The 16,673-nt window shown below is 43.8% G+C and overlaps 1 protein-coding gene across 2 annotated transcripts in view; it reads left to right on the top strand.

Moving 5' to 3' along the window:
- Positions 1–16,673, top strand: part of IQCA1 (IQ motif containing with AAA domain 1) — a 105,498-nt gene that overhangs the window by 16,414 nt on the left and 72,411 nt on the right. For both annotated transcript variants that reach the window (XM_027705457.1, XM_027705456.1), the window contains exons 4-6: positions 557–739; positions 1,452–1,523; positions 13,718–13,905. In XM_027705457.1, coding sequence (XP_027561258.1) covers positions 557–739; positions 1,452–1,523; positions 13,718–13,905 — 443 coding nt within the window. The remainder of the gene's footprint in view (positions 1–556; positions 740–1,451; positions 1,524–13,717; positions 13,906–16,673) is intronic.

Genomic DNA, 16,673 nt, shown 5'->3' with positions numbered 1-16,673 from the left:
CTCCACCTGCACTGCTCTGCTCTGCTTTTCCCCAAGCCTCTTCTACCTGGGCTGGGCTGACTCAGAACAGCCTCTCCTTCCAGCCAGGAAAACAACTGCAGTCCCAGCAGCACATCCAGAAACACATCCCTTCAGAAAAGGAAGGGAAAACATTGCACAGCCTAAGAAAAGCACCTTTTAGTAGGACCAAGCCCCGTGGTTCTTTCTGTCATTTTTCTCAGATGGACAAAGTTCAGCAGGATGTATGAGCCATGTGGACCCATCGTGGCTTCCCACTGTGGCATCAGGTTTTCCTCATCACACATCAACACACCAGGCTCACTTGCTCCTCAAGATCCTCAGAAATACACCTCTCACAAGATATCAGACTTCCAAGATATTGCAAGGTAGCCCTGAGATAGGAGTGTCTGCTGTGTGTGACAGGGTATTTTCATCTTAGAAAGTTTCTACGAGTAGTTCATTCGCTGTCTCATTTGCTAATTGAGGTAGGCCATTAACAAAACTTATAACTCACTTACTTTTCTTTGTTCCTCCCTTTTTGGCTGTGTTGTTGAAGAAACCTGCCGAGGCCATGACACTTGCAGAGGCCATCAAGTTGATCCAGGTGGCAGAACGGGCTCGCCAGGGCCGCAGCCGAGCTGTGTTCATGAGGAAAATTTACCTGGAAGAGAAAAGAACAACTAAACAAGAGGAGCAGACGGGTCGGAGTCCAGATGATGCTGCCACTTGCATTCAGAAGGTGAATTTTAATTTAAAACTGTTCTGGCAAACCCAAATGGCAATGTTTTGTTCAGAAGAACAGTTGTAGACAAACACAGGTCAGAGGATGGGAAGTGTTCTGAAATGACCACTTTTAGGGTATCCAGCAAGGTAAAATACATCACTTAAACCACTTAACAAAATGAGACAGGGCCCTGGATGTGAGATCACTGGAAACAGTCCTGCACTGGCAATGCAGGATGACTTTATAACCTACATATTGTTTTTCCATTCTGATTTTTATGACCTCAGTTGCTCTTTCTGGCCTCCCCTTGGAATTCAGTGCATCTCAGAATTCATGCCTTTTCCTGTGATCTCCAGGGAAGAAGTTCATTCCATATCTTGAAAAGGTGACAAAGGGAGATCAGTAATAAATTCCAGAAAAAGTCCTTACACATCAATAATTCGGACAATTCAGCTTGATGAGAACAAGAGCTCAGTCGAAATATTAAGTCTGAACACTTCCTGAAACCATGATAGTGTTTTGTTTAGAAGCAAGATATACCAGTGTGAGGGATAACAAACCTCAGAATTTGTTAAAAAAAATATCAGATGGCAACCTGTTAAAAAGCAATAGTTTCAATTGTATATTGTGCCTTTCCTTCCTCTATTTGTTTTTTCCTGTGTCTGCCCCAGTAAAGGAAGCTGTAGCAAGGCCCATTTGTCTCATCAGAGCTTTGTTTACAATTCAGGTTTGGCGTGGATATGCCCAGCGCAAGAGAACAGAGAAAATGAGAGAAGAGGAAATGATATTCCTGGGGATCGTAAGTGCTGCTGCCTAGAGAATAGAAAATGCCACACTCTGTCTGTTCTTCAGACTTTCAAAATTCAGCACGAGATGAGAAATTAATTTCTAAGATTCTTTCTGTTTTAAAAGGAGTCTCTAAGGAATACAGAGCTAAACTGGAATGATAGATGGCACAGGAGTAGCACAATTTGTCTTATGCTGAATGGTTTTGTGCTGTCTATGCATGGCCCAATGTGTGTGGCAGATGTGGAAACAGGCTGTGTAGAATGTGCCTCAGGTTTGAGGGAATTTGACCCAGGCATGATAGAGCAAGGAAATTTTATTAATCAGCTTCTCAGTCATGACTTCAAGGTATGTGAGCTGCCTTATTTTGGGAGCAGAATTCACAGAGTCCTTAAGGTTGGAAAAGCCCTTTAAGATCATCAAGTCCAACCCTTAACCCAGCACTGCCAAGGCCACCACTAACCCACATCCCCAAGTGCCACATCCACATGGATTTAAAGTTCCTCCAGGGATGGGGACTCCCCCACTGCCCTGGGCAGCTGTGCCAGGGCTGGACAGCCCTTTCAGTGAAGAAATTTTTCCTGATATCCAATCTAATTAAAGCAGCAAAGTCTTCTTATCCCACCCCTTTGCAAGTCACTGAATGTGTATGTCAAGAATAGGGAAGAGAAACATTGAAACTGGCATATTAATACATCAATATTTCTCTAAGTCCATATAAAAATAATCAAAATATTCCTCCCATCATACTGCAAAAGCACAGGGAACAGATGTCCGTGGTCAGTTACATTGCAGAGTGAAAAAAAAAACCAACAAAACACTCTTTCCAGAAGGAACCTGTTCTTTCCCGAGTTCTACAGCTCTTAAATGATTAATTTATAAACTAGTAGTTTAATTTTGAATTCAAACATGCTTTCCTCTTCTCCCAGACAATTTGGGTGATTTTCTTGCCCAGCAATGGAATTACCCGTGGCTACCTTATAGGGTTATGAAAAGTGATTGTGCCTATAGCAAAGATCTCACAACAGTTAGGAGTAACCTTAAAATCTTACCTTTAGAAAGGAAAATATACATTTTCCTAAGCTTTGCCATGTTAAATACACATAACACCTTATGGATTATTGCCCTTAATATCTGCTGGTCATCAACAGTAAACATGGCTGAACAGAGCCATGGGGGCCAGTTCTGCCTCTGCTTAAGGTAAAATTCCCAGAGATTTTTAACTAATGGTGAATACTTGGGATGTGCTGAAAATGAGTTAGAAATTACACCCTTTGTAAAACAAGGGATTGTTTCCTATCAAATCCCATGACAGTTTCTGTTGAGTCTTGGGAAGGAAATCCAAGCCTGGCACCAGATATTGGAGGGTTCACAGCCAAGCCCTTGTTTCATGGTGGCCAGTGGTGGGAGTAACTAATAACTGGGATGTAAACAGCCAGTTTATGGGGAGCATAATATAATCTATATGATCATGGGGAAGGAGGGAATTAAAACCAAACACATCTAGTGTGTTCATTTCCTGACTTCCATTTAGGAGCAAGAGAATTGATGTTTGCTGCTCTGCACTCTGACTCATTGCTCTTTATCAAGTATATAATCAAAGGATGTAGGGGAAAAAAATGATACCTCTAAATAAAATAAAAGAATCTGTTCATCTCTCTAGTGTTTTTATATTTCCCTGCACTTTTCATGCTGCATTCCCTTCCTTGGGCTCCAAAGGAAGTGAGTGGCCAGCAGACAGTGGTTCCCACTGATAGATAGGCAGCGAGCTCCAAAGGTCAGGTCCCTTTGATGTATGGTCACGTCAGGCCTCTGAAAAATGACCACAGATCTTCATGTGTAAATATGTTGAATTTGCTTTTCTAATGCTGCACGACTTAGATAAATTAGAAGACCCAGCCATCCATTACCCCAAGCCCATCCCAAAGGAGACTTGACTTTTGTTGCAATAAATATAATTTCTCTTACAATTAGGGCTTTTCTAAAAACGTCTGTGTTACTTTCAGATAAAAACTGCTTTGCAAAAAGAGCTGGTCCACTTGAAGTTCTGAATAATGATTTCTGGGAAAATTCAATTTTGTTGGCCTAAAGAATAGGAGAAGAGATGTAAAACCCAAGAACTGTCCAGTCTTTTACTTAATTCAGTATTATTTTCTTCACTGTCTTCTTGGTTCACAAAAATTTATGTATCTTTTCTGGAATTTGATTCTATTTCATCTTTAGAGCTTGATGACAGAGTACAAGCCTATGTTCCAGAGATTTTTCTTGGCTCTAAAGTAAAGCCTCATTATTATTATTATTATTATTTATTAAAGCCTAATTGCAGAAACAGCATGATTCCCTCAGCACATGTTTTTCTAAACCTCCGATAAATCACACTTTGATATACCAGTTTAATTTGTGAAGAGCAGTGAGCCTCCTAAGAGCACATATATCTTGATCACTGTATCCTGACCTGTTTCCTGATCTTCCCCACGTTCCTGTCATGGTGCTGTTTGCTGCCAGCTCCACCATAACCACTGCTCAGGGCACAGGGCTGTGTCACAGCCACACTGACCACGCTCATGTGGCAAGAAAACACATTCAGCTGTCTGAAAACACACACGTGATGTCTGAACAAACCTACGTTTCCTTGCTCTGTTGTACCATTACAGCTCAATTTAACCTGCTATTTCTGCAGTTCTTGAACTGGCACGTGCTTCCACAGGTCTGTTTCTGGAATTTGTAAATTCCCTGTCACTAAACACCCCGTTTAGAGCTTGTTATGATTGTTTAATTTTGCTGCAGAGCAAGCTACTTCTCGGCCTGGTGTAGCTGGATGTGTGAACTGGTTTTTGGCAACTGCTTTGTCTCAGGGTAGTGCAGAACAGCCCGAGCCTAACAATGGACCCACACCCGTCGCTCTCCCTGCAGGACTATCCTGACAGGGCAGACCCTGCAGGAAGTTATACTTATAATCTCAGAACACAGGCTACTGCAAAGAGGAAAGGCTGGTTTTAGCACAAAATGTTAGGATAAACAGTTTGCCATCAGACTGATTTATGACAGGGTAGGAGGATGCAGGAGACCAGAGGAACAGTTGGCTGGATCAAAACAACCAGGTGGGAAGAACATGAGCCCGGGCAGGCCCAGGGGGCCAAGAGACCAAGGGCACCTGGCCTGTGTCAGCAATAAGGGGGCAGCAGGACCAGGGCAGGGATTCTCCCTCTGTGCTGGGCACTGGTGAGGCCACACCTCAAGTGCTGTGTCCAGTTCTGGGCATTCAGGAAGGACACTGAGGGGCTGGAATGTGTCCAGAGAAGGGAATGGAGCTGGAGAAGGGTTTGAGACACAGTGGACCAGGACAGATAAAAGGACAGTGACACATGTGACATTTGGCACACTCCCCTGGATCCTGGGGTGGTGACTGTCTACCTTCCTCTGTCCTTTCCCCTTCTCTTTCTTCCCCTACCTTTTTGTTCTCAAAATATACTGTAAGCCAGACCAAGAAATTCCAGTCAATGCCTTGGTAAGTGCCTTGTTGTGTCTGGATAAGCTAAAGTTTGCCAAGTACCTTATTCTATTGCAACGTTCTAAAGTTTGGAAGTAAAAGTTGTTATCGAACCCCCTGAGAATTTTGTTGTTTCTGCACTGCCCAGAGTAAAGCAAACTCCCTTCCCCTAAAGCTGCTGACTGGGCTGGGGAGCTGAGGAAGCAAGAACACAAAAAGACAAGTCCATCTCTCCACCTGCACTGCTCTGCTCTGTATTTCCCCAAGCCTCTTCTACCTGGGCTGGGCTGACTCAGAACAGCCTCTCCTTCCAGCCAGGAAAACAACTGCAGTCCCAGCAGCACATCCAGAAACACATCCCTTCAGAAAAGGAAAGGAAAACGTTGCACAGCCTAAGAAAAGCACCTTTTAGTAGGACCAAGCCCCGTGGTTCTTTCTGTCATTTTTCTCAGATGGACAAAGTTCAGCAGGATGTGTGAGCCATGTGGAGCCATCGTGGCTTCCCACTGTGGCATCAGGTTTTCCTCATCACACATCAACACACCAGGCTCACTTGCTCCTCAAGATGCTCAGAAATACACCTCTCACAAGATATCAGACTTCCAAAGGTACTGCAACACCAGACAAGCCCCAGTGAAGGGGACTCGACCTTCTTTTGCAGCTTTGAGGCAGGAGTTCCCCCAAGGCCTGGATATGCCCTTGCTCAGGTTTTCACTCGATCAATCCCATCAGAGCCAAGTTTAAATGCTTCAACAATTCATAGGAGTGAGTCCTGTGTGCTCTGGACATGCACACATGGAAGCAAACGCCTTCTTGTCTCACAGGCACCTCTGTGCATTTACAGTCACACAGCTCACAATGTGCTATTCCCTAATTCCAGCCCTTCCCAAAAGTTCAGTGGTGCCACACATGCTGTTCTCTGATTTTCTTACGTACTATTTCCATCATCCTTTCTTCCCCTTTATCCAAGGCCAGGTTGGACAGGGGTTGGAGCAGCCTGGGCTGGTGAAAGGTGTCCCTGCCCATGGCAGGGGGTGGCACTGGGTGAGCTTTAAGGTCCTTTCCAACCCAAACCATTCCATGATTCTATGATCCCTTCCACATGAAAGGATCCATGTGGTCTTAAATAAAAAGCTGTTCTCTCCTTCTTACCTCTTTTAAACATACCCTAATTTAGGCATGTTGTCTCAGATAACACTTTTATTTATATCTGAGAAAACAGTCTGCCAAACATTCCTTCTTATTTGAATTCCTGATAAATATAATTCATTTCATCCAGTCAGGAAAAAAAAATTAGCATTTCCCAGAATAGCTTTCTGTGTAAACATTATAGGCTATGGCTAAATAAATATTACACAGGGTTTAACGAACTGCAAACTCCATAAAGTGAAATTTAAAATATTTCTTCAGCTCTTAAAAGTGGGCAGTTCCAGCACTGGTACAGATCAGGCCTGGTTTTGCCAAGCATAAGATTAAAATGACTTTTGCTTTACTTGCAGCCTGGATGTCAGCACAAAGTTATCTGTTATTTCACCAGGCAGCGATAACTAATCTGTCCTGTTTTCAATAAGAATTTTTAACCTACTTATTTTTGAAACAGAAACACTCTGGGAAGCAAGAAACAAGCTGAATAATTTGGCTTTCATTGGCTGGACTCACACTAACAATGAAATCACTGCCTTTCAGAGCCCAAAACATACTTGCCTCTTTTAGTACAAGTTGAACTGCATTGCCCAGGTATAATATCAGAAATAAACACAAGCAGAATTATATAAACTCAAGAATGTAAATGTTTTCTCCACTTCAGATTTTCTTATCTTCTTTAAAAATGCTACATATCAATATTTTTCTAAATATATATTCCATAAATCAATAAAACAACCATTTTCAATATTTTTTTAACAAGACCTCCTACTACAGATGCTTTGTTTGAACGCATATGACAATTACTTTAATTGGCAAAGCCATTGAAGTGAATCAGAGAGTAGGGAAGCTTTAATGAATGCAATATATTTTGCTTACTTTTTCCTTTTTTGTGCCTAATTTAGGAATTCAGCCATATAATTGATGTGGCTATCACTGTTTGTGTACCATGGAACCTACATTAATACAATTTTCATTTGGGGGGTTGGAACGAGATGAGCTTTAAGGTGCTTCCAACCCAAACCATTCTGTGATTCACAAGACAAGAGACCTCTTCAAAACACATTCTTCAGCCAGACAAATTACACTAAGGAAATAACAAAGCAAGAACACAACTAAATCCTACATCAAACTTTTAAATGTAGTTTGGATCACAGTTCAAAATTCAGTAGAATCATATCATGAAATCACAGGATGGTTTAGGTTGAAAGGGATCCTGAAGCCCATCTTGTTCCACTCCCCTGCCATGGACAGGGACACCTTCCACTAGAGAATAACAGTTATAAGTGAAGAACAGCCCCTGGTTACTTTAGTAGTAAATTCTTTTAGTCTACTGCTAAGGAGTTACTTGCCTGTGTGGTCCAAATATTAAAAAAAAAAATCTCACTTTCACTACTGATGAAAATAAGTGACTATTAAAACTACTTTAAAAATACTTTGCTTAGGAAATGAAGTTTCTACTCAAGAGAAGCAAACTATACAAGCACCAAAAATCAGCAATCTACAGCAAAATGCTACACAACCAGTACATCTTCTGAAATCTTACAATTACAGCCAGGAGTGGCTGTGGCAGAACATTTCCTGGCGTCCCATAAAACCAGGGAGCATGTGTTTGGGCTCTGCTGTTCCAGGTCCACGAAAAGAAGCTGTCCTAAATTAACTACCCAGCAATAAGAGCTGCAATAAATCTACCTTTCAGGCATAATGTGAGTGTTAGCCTTAAAATGCAGAGGAAAATGAAATGTATTTATTTCCCTGACATGAAGCCTGTCTCCCTCGTAAGCGTAATGGGACAATTGAGGAGCAGTTAGTTCCACAGCGTGGGGCCTCCTCCCTGTGCCAGGGTAGCCCTGAGCGTGCTCAGCCAGCCTGCACACCTCTAAGTGCTTTATAATGAACAATAAACCGCCTGGGAGGGAGGGGGGCAGCTGACTCAGCACAAGGGAGGTTCTTCAGGCCAGGAAAATGATTGGGGTCCTGAGTTGAAAAGGGAAAATGGACATGGAGTTTCGTGGAATCCCAGAATGGTTTGGGTGGGAAGGGACCTTAAAACTCATCCAGTGCCACCCCCTGCCATGGGCAGGGACACCTTCCACTAGCCCAGGGTGCTCCAAGCCCTGTCCAACCTGGCCTTGGACACTTCCAGGGATCCAGGGGCAGCCACAGCTTCTCTGGGCAGCCTGTGCCAGGGCCTCCCCACCCTCCCAGGGAAGGATTTCTTCTGTGTATCTGATCCAAATCCACCCTCCTTCAGTTTGAAGCCATTCCTGTCACTCCAGTTCCTGATGCAGAGTCCTTCTCCAGCTTCCCTGCAGCCCCTTCAGACACTGGAAGGTGTTCTGAGGTCTCCACACAACCTTCTCCTCTCCATGCTGAGCAGCCCCAGCTCTCTCAGCCTGTCTCCATAGGGGAGGTGCTCCAGTCCCCTCCTCATGGCCCTTCATCACACTGCCTTACCTGGGAGCTGTGGGGAACATCTTCCTTCCTTCTGCTGCTGGGTCTTCCACTTCCCTAAAACCCAGATTCTCTTTGGGGAGAATAAGGGGAGATGAGTAAAGAACAGAAGAATCTCATCAGCATACTTGTGACTGATGAGTTGGAATAAAATTCTCTTTTAGACAAATGTCCATTTTGCCTTATTAATTTAAACAAGGGTTTTAAAGACAAAGCCCATCAAACATTAGATAAGCCTTTTAAGTTAATGGACCATGTAGTCCTATTTTCCCACAAACTCAGGAATCTTCATATTATGTCCTATTTTTACAGCAACATCAATTATTAATATGTATACTTTTGCTGACAGAGGACCACACTAAAAATGTGAGTTTCGTTATCCAGTTCTGGGTCATTAACTGTGAAAAGCTTGTAAATATAATGGTTTATTCACATGGGAAGCCTTCATTAAGATGCATTATTCTACAACTGATGTGGCATCATTGCATTATCAAGTTCACTGTCTCCATCTAATATTTGTAATTTGTTTCTAAATGAGTTGCTGTTTGTAGGGCAAGTTAACAAATTTGAATTTCACATGGCCAAAGAAATTTCTTAAAGATGGGAAAATGCTTCTTCCCCCAAGGAAAAACTATTTATTAGCATCTTACTGGAGAATGCCTCCCTTTGATTCAGAGGCAGGAACATTAGAGGCGCCGAGGGAAGTGATGTTTGAAATAAATTGGCTTTTGTCTTAACGTGCACATTAAGCATAGAGGGCTGTGGAAGCAGCACTCACCATGCTGTCTCACAGAGCTCTTTAGAGCTCCAGAACAGGCATGTGGGGCACGTGGAAAGCTGTTCTGGGACACTGCAAGGCCCAGGTCACAGACTGGTCAGCAGGGAAGCATTGCTGGAATCCATCCTGCCACACTGTCCATCCCTCCTGCCCTTTCACTTCCTATTCTCTCTTGCATCCTCAGATAGCCAAAGGCTTTTCACACATATTTTCTTCTGAATTCTGCTCCCTGACAAGAGAGCAGAACCTCCACCAGGGCTGTCCCAGGGACTCTGTGTCCTTTTGAAGGCTTGAAGATGGACACGAGGTCCCAGATTGTGCAGCTGTCTCCTCATCACTGAGGCAGGGTTAGGAACATGTTAAACTCTGAGGCCACTGAGGTTTGGGATGAGATACACTTTTGGGATTAGAACAAGAACACTGGGGACAAAAGACTACAAGTTTAACAGTGGTTTTCTTCAGTTGCAAAGGAGGAAGGTATCTCTTATGCTATTTCATAGGGGTTTTTTCTTTTTTTCCAAGTGTTTTAAGAGTCTAAAACATTCCATATCATCATTAGGTGCCTGAGGACTCTGTTTTCTTTCCTCAATTTGTCTTTTACTCAACAAAAGAAAATCATTTACTCTGAAAATACTTCACAACTGGGAGAGAACTGACAGCAAAACAATTCTACCATCTGGACATCTTGTTATATCTCTTCAGCAGCTCCTGCTGCTCAAGTGTCTATTTTTAGGTCCTGTTGCTAAATTCACTTCCACACTTTCTTTTATCTACTTCTTCTTATTATTCCCTCCCTACTTTACCAATTGATTCCTTCCCTTGTTCTTAAGTACACTTGGATCAGTTCTTATAGTCCAAGGAAGCAGTTTTTAAGATGGGCTAACAAGTGAAATTGAGACTAAGTACACAGAAGTTCTTTTGACGTTTCCTCATCCTTGTTTTCTTCAAGTCCCTTTTTTTGTTGACCCAAATGCATTGATTTCAAAGTAGCAGAATAAAAAGTCAGGCCAGCTGTACGTTCACTTGTGATGTTTAACTTAAAAAAAAAAAAATCAAATAACCATGGCATGATGTCCTCACTGCCCTTCAGAGCTTGCCTCCCCCTGCTCCCCCAGAACAGGACCCAGCCTTGTGTTCCTGACACGTGTTGGCCTCCTGGTCTTCACTCATAACCAGGGTGCACTGCATGTGCTCCACATCAGGCAGCCCCCAATCCCTCAGGGCTCATCCATCCCAGCCAGCTGTGCTCCTCATTCCATGCTCCCTCACCCCCTGGAGCTGGAGCCTGTCAGTGCCAAATGAGAAACCGGCAGGATTGGAAAAAACAGGCAACAGTCAAAGGAGAATATCAACTATCCCTGTTCTCCTTTATCCCTCCCTTCAGTGAAACACTGAAGGTGGGTGGCTGGAGTCTTACTTGCTGGTAGAAGTAGCTCTTACTTCTTTTTTTTTTTTTACTTGTAGTAAAACAGTCTTTGGAAAAGAAAATTTCAAAAATTGCAAGGGGTAAATAGAGCAGAGCTTCTTTTCACAAGCTTCTCTACCAGGTTATGTCTGTACTTCAGCCTCAGGGCTCCGAGTGCAGCTCTCCACACCTATCAGCAGATGGATTGAGAACTGAATGGTGCTCAGGACAGGTAGCTGCACAAACATTTACTTGGGGATTGGCTGGATTTTGCCAACCACAACATATTCTGTGGCCTTGCTGTTATCAGCACCTGAGCCAGCTGGTTTAGAGCTGCCTGGACTGTGCCCACAGCAGCTTCATGACTCGGGACTCAGGTGTAGATATGGGCTGTATTAATTCACTTAAGGTAAGAGTTTCCTGCTCCTGAGCTTACTCACGTGAGCACGTTCTTGCCAGTTCAAACAGCTCTTACCTCATCTGGCTTTGGGACTGATGAAAGGCTGAATAAGTTCTCAGTGGCAGGAGCTGATCTTGCAAGGCTCCCACAGGATGCAGTGGGGAGCAGTTCAGAGGAGCTGAGTGGAGGGAAGGTCCTGGATGGCAAGGAGGACCCTCCTGTCCCTGCTGCTGCTGCTCTCCATGTTGCTCTGGTCCCTTGTCCATGGCTTCCCTTGCTGTGGTGCTGGCCCTCAGCTGCTCCTTGGCTGGCTGAGTCACCTCCTTATACCAGGGGACGAGTAACCTGAGCAGAGGAAAAGACAAAAGGGATTATTTTCCACTTGGAATCGGTTCACTGCAGGGTCAGGTGAGTGCCAGAGCCTGTGCAGAAGAAGTGAGGGACCACACATCCAGCAGTTCAGGTGGAGGGGGAGCCGACCCTTCCCAGCACCAACAAGTTGTTCACCTGGTGACCCATCTCCTGACATTTCACCCTTAAACCTTCGGGTGTGAGCTGTAGAGGGGCCTGTCTTTCTCCATCAGCTGTGGATCAGCCTCCCTAAAGCTGGAGATATCCCCGTGCCCCTCTGGTGGGAATTCCTCAGGAAAGCAGTCCTGTGAGGATTGCTGCAGGGACACAAATAGCTCAGCGGGAAAGCACCCGAGGGATCTTGTTCCTGGATCTCAGGCTGGAAAACAGGCCTCGTGGGTGCTCCTCTGCTTTCCAAATGAGCCCTGAGAAAGCAGCATCACATCCTAGGCTTCATTTAATACCAGTGAGGCAGACAGTGGTGAAATACAAATAAACAGTGTTAACACTTAGTGCTGTACTTGTAAATAGGTGCTGGTGAGAGCGAAGGCTGGAAACACTCGACTTCCATGGAAACTGAGAATTGAGCAAAGGCAACATCTCAGGGTGAAAGGTGACATTTTGGATCACGTGTTGAGGAAGAGAACATGTGCAGCCACCTTTCAAAACCACACTGCTGCTCTTATTTCCTCCTGACTATTTTCTCAGCGGTGGCCTTGACCGATTCCTTCAGCAGAGTGCGAGTCACACATCACAGATGCGGGGAAGGCAGTAAATTGCTTTCCTGAATGGGGCCTCTGCGCTTGCTTTGGATGGTGTGTGATCCCAGGGGGGACCTGCCCAAACCAAATTTGCTTGGCACTTGTTAGTGATTCTTGGAACCTGGTCGAAGCATGGAAAAACACCGAATAACAGATCTTATATAAATATAAGCTGGCCAAACCTTTAACAGAGCTTTTTTTGCCTTTGTGGGAGACCTCTGGAATTAGGACGTGGAGCACACCGGGAAATACATCACCAGAGCAAAGAGAACACATTACTAAATTAGTCTGAGACGTGCCCATTAAGGACAATTTCTATATGCTCTGAAGTTGAAAGGCCAGAGCAGAATTATGTACTTTTTTTTCATGCAAACCAAGAGCTTTTGTTCACATCTGCTGCCATCTACATGTCAGTCACTAACTTCGAGGACTAAAAAAACATACTACAAAACCAAATTGTCATATTTTCTCCTCTTTTCCCTTCTTAAATTTGCCATACACTTATCAGACAATATGATTAGTAATTCCCAAGTATGTGGAAAACAATTTGTTCTAGAATTAAAAAAGAAACCACACAGGTAGTTTACAACTTCATTTTTAAAATGGATTTTTCTCTACACTTACAAGGTACTAACAGCTCGTAGAACACTAGGAACATCTTAACTTTATCAACCTTTGCAAGCTAAAAAATGCAAAGTTTCAGCCCACCCACACAGATGGCATTTTTCATGCTTCTGTATTTGAATACCAGAAAGACTTTCATTTTTCTCCCTCAATCTACATGTGTAAAATCAATCACAAGGCAGAAACCATTCTAAGACTTGCAACTGGCTTAGAAGCCCTTCTTGCCAAGGTTATCAAATCATGGGAAACTTGGGGAGCTGTGGTTTTTATTACAGTGTTCAGGGGGTTGTTTATTCCTTTGTTGTTGTTGTTGTTCCTCAAGGGAAGTTGATTTCCTAAAGGAAATCAACCAGCTGCAACAAAATACCAGGAAACCACTGACCAAGCAGTGCATATAAAAATTGCAGTGACCAAATTAAAAACAATACTGGCTAATTAAAAAATACCAATGGGAAGTCCAAATATTTGAAAATTCAATTAAAAAACTCTCTGGCACCCTTCTGACATGGATAAAGCTGGCATTTGCAGAACAGCAGCTTTCTCACCTGTCTCACTGAGATCCCGGGATCCCACGCTGGAAGGGTTGTTTTTGTACATTGCAATGTTGTTAATTAATGCTGAAACACCAACAATAGAGCATTGTGTGCATCCAGGCACTTTTTATGAGCACAGGGTCTTTTTTCCTGGCTTCCTGCAAGAAAATTAAGGCTTAAGCTTAGATTCACTGTCAGTCTGGCATTCCAGTAAATATTAAGTTTATTTTAATTCATACCTTTTATTTTCTCCTCTTGTTGTTTTCAGACTCTCCCTCCTCACTTAGAGGCAACCAGTAGTTTTCAGAAGTGTGCTGGGAAAGTAAAGGCCCTGCAAGGTGATGTCCAGGAGAGACAGGACGAAGCATCCTTCAAGGAGAAGCTGAGAGAAACAGAGGGGCCCCACATCCAGGAAACACTCCAGGATCAGATCAGCCAGTGCTTCACGGAGTGCCGGTGAGCAGAGATAAACACTTGCCCCTCAATAAGTCCACTTGCCCCAAAGAGCCTGATTTTGCAGTTCCTACAAGCTGCAAAATCCATCTCGAGGCAGTGATCCCAGTCCCAGCTGAGGAGCTGGTTCTACTCCAGCTGCAGAGCCAGGACCCTGAGCTGCAGGACTCCAGACCAGGATATCACTCCCAGCAGGGATCAGAGGTGCCCCCTGAATGCCCGGCTGTGCATCGGGTCCGCAGACATTAAAGTGGGGACACCTTCAGTTTGCACATTACCTTGGGCTCAAGTCTTCGTAATTATAAGAAGCACACTCTAAACTTTAGGAACACTGACTTTCTTCCCTGTCTGAATACATAAGGTTTAAGAGAGAGAACTCACTCTTCCATGAGATAGAAGCGCAATTATTTGCCATAGCAAATCACGTCACGTCACTGGCACTGCACTCCAGGTGCCTGCTGCTGGCATTATCCAGCAGCCCACATGAATCTGAAGTAGTTTTGTACTTGAGGCCTGACCTTCGAGACACTCCTCCAAATGTAACTTTCCTTCAGCAGTGCTGCTGATCTCAGTGAAACTTCACGTCTCAGTAGAGTTAAGCACATACTTACACATCTTTAAACCGAGTGCTGACACCTACAGTTCTCTCAGGCTTTAGCCAACAAAGTTTTGAGACTGGCAGTTTTCATATGGTCACACTGTAAAGTCTTTTACTAAGGAATAGGGGCTGGTTTTATAATGTAGGTGATTTTTTTCCAGGATTTACCTCATCTGGTGGTTAGTATGTAAAAGTAAATTGGGAAGCAGCACCTTAAACTTCCAGGATTTAGCAGCAAGGTTTCGTCTGCTCTGCAAAGTGTTTTTGTGTCTTGAGCTGCTCAGTGATGTTACAGGGCTCATATTTGTCTTGTGGACTGGTGTCACATCCATTAATCACTCAGTGTTTTTTCAGTGTGCTGGACTTGCCTTCAGCATGCAGTTTCCAGTTGGAAACACAAATGCATTCTGATGAAATCCTGCTCTGTTTATTCCTTGGGTCCTTTAATCGGGTTTGGACAGCTGTGCTACAGTGCAGTGTTTGATTAAAAAAGTGATCAAAAATAGCACCCTCACAGGTCTGCCACGATGTATGTCTCTTCTTTCTTGTACTTTTGCCTCCTATAGACACTCAAGGCTCCAGTGTATTTTTTTACTCTCTTTCTAAAAGAGCTGCTGGTTTTACAAACCTCAATTATTGCAAAGCACTTCCCCATTCCCTAAATCAACCCTGCTCCTCTTGAGCTGCTATTTCCTGCTGTTCCCCACAGCTCCCAGCATGTTCTGAGGTACAGAAAGATCTTATTCTCTTTGCTTAATATTACTCACCTAACAGTCATTCCCTAACGTAGGTCAGTCGTGTCCAATTAACTTCGCTCTAGAGCTTGAGGAGAACTAACTGAAATAGTGTGAACCAATAACAATGTTTCTGTAGGAGATTAGACAATGAGGCTGAGCCATAAACCTCTTCTAAGACAGTTATGAGACATTATTAAAAGTTAAATCACTTAACAGCAGAGCCAACCAAGAGCCTAAGCCGTCCAGAGGATCATTTGGAGGAAGCCAAAGCCATCGTTCAACGGAGGGAGGTGGAGAGGGGTGGCTGAGAGAGCAGTTCATCAAAACCCTCGCTGCCTGATGTGTGTGAGTCCTCAGCCTCACATACCTACGGAATGCTCTGAAGGTGGAAGGTGGAGTGTAAATGCTGAGCTTTCTTTTAGCAGCCCTCGCAAGTGAAATGGGGCCTCTGTGCTACATTTATATCCCAGGTGTGCCCAGGGGCCCAACTTCAGGAGAGACTTCAAGGCTAGAGGCAGACATAGGCAGTATCCCAGCATATAAATACGTGATTATACAACTTATAAGGTGTTCTTTAGCTAACCTTTGAGTTATCTGGTCCATCTCATCAGGTTCAGTAGTCTTGAGTCTCATCTAGCCCTGAAAATTAACAAAGATTAAAGCAGATGTTTGAATATAAGCACCATATTAACTGATCCTGGATAGCTTTATGGAAGTGTTTTTCCTGAGCAAGGGATGATGTGAAATAGGACAAAGATATACCCACACACTCTATAAGAGTGCTTATGGGTAAGCCTTTAGCCAGACATGTTCTGCTGCAGCTGAGACAGGCTGAGAAAACAGCTCCCCTCCAACCTTGGACAATAACCCAGCCATCCGAAACAACCTCAGATTTTGAAAAAATCAACCAAAAAGCAGATTTAAGCATTTAATCAGACCATTTTGATAGAAGATGTACCAGATGTGGTACATCTGAGAGCGGGGTCACCGCTGATGGCAGAGGGGCAGTGACAAGCCTGTTGCAGTCAGAGCAGTGTGTTTGATCATAGAATCACAGGGTGTTTTGGGTCAGAAGGGACCTTAAAGACCATCTCATTCCAACCCCCTGCCACAGGCAGGAGCACCTTCCACTAGACCAGGTTGCTCCAAGTCCCATTGTACTCCCTGTTAACCCTCTTCCATATTAACTGTCCATCATGATCCCTAAAAATCAGTGATGGGAACGTTCCAGCCAAGACTAGAGAGATCTCATTGATAAAAGCTATTCTGGTGATTTAGTAGCGTGGCAGATGAAATTCTGCCCCCAGTGAAGCCAGTGGGATTGCTGCCATCAGCTTCAGCACAGGCTGGACATCACCCAATATTTCAGCTCATTCCAGCCTGGCTGAGTGATGCAGTGATTTATGGAGCTGTGAGGAATCAGAGGAGCTCTCTGC

This window comes from Neopelma chrysocephalum, unplaced genomic scaffold, assembly GCF_003984885.1.
Source record: "Neopelma chrysocephalum unplaced genomic scaffold, ASM398488v2 Primary Assembly neopelma1_335, whole genome shotgun sequence".
Taxonomy (NCBI): domain Eukaryota; kingdom Metazoa; phylum Chordata; class Aves; order Passeriformes; family Pipridae; genus Neopelma; species Neopelma chrysocephalum.
The sequence above is the reverse complement of the archived record's forward strand: the minus strand, read 5'-3'. Positions and strand labels throughout refer to the sequence as shown.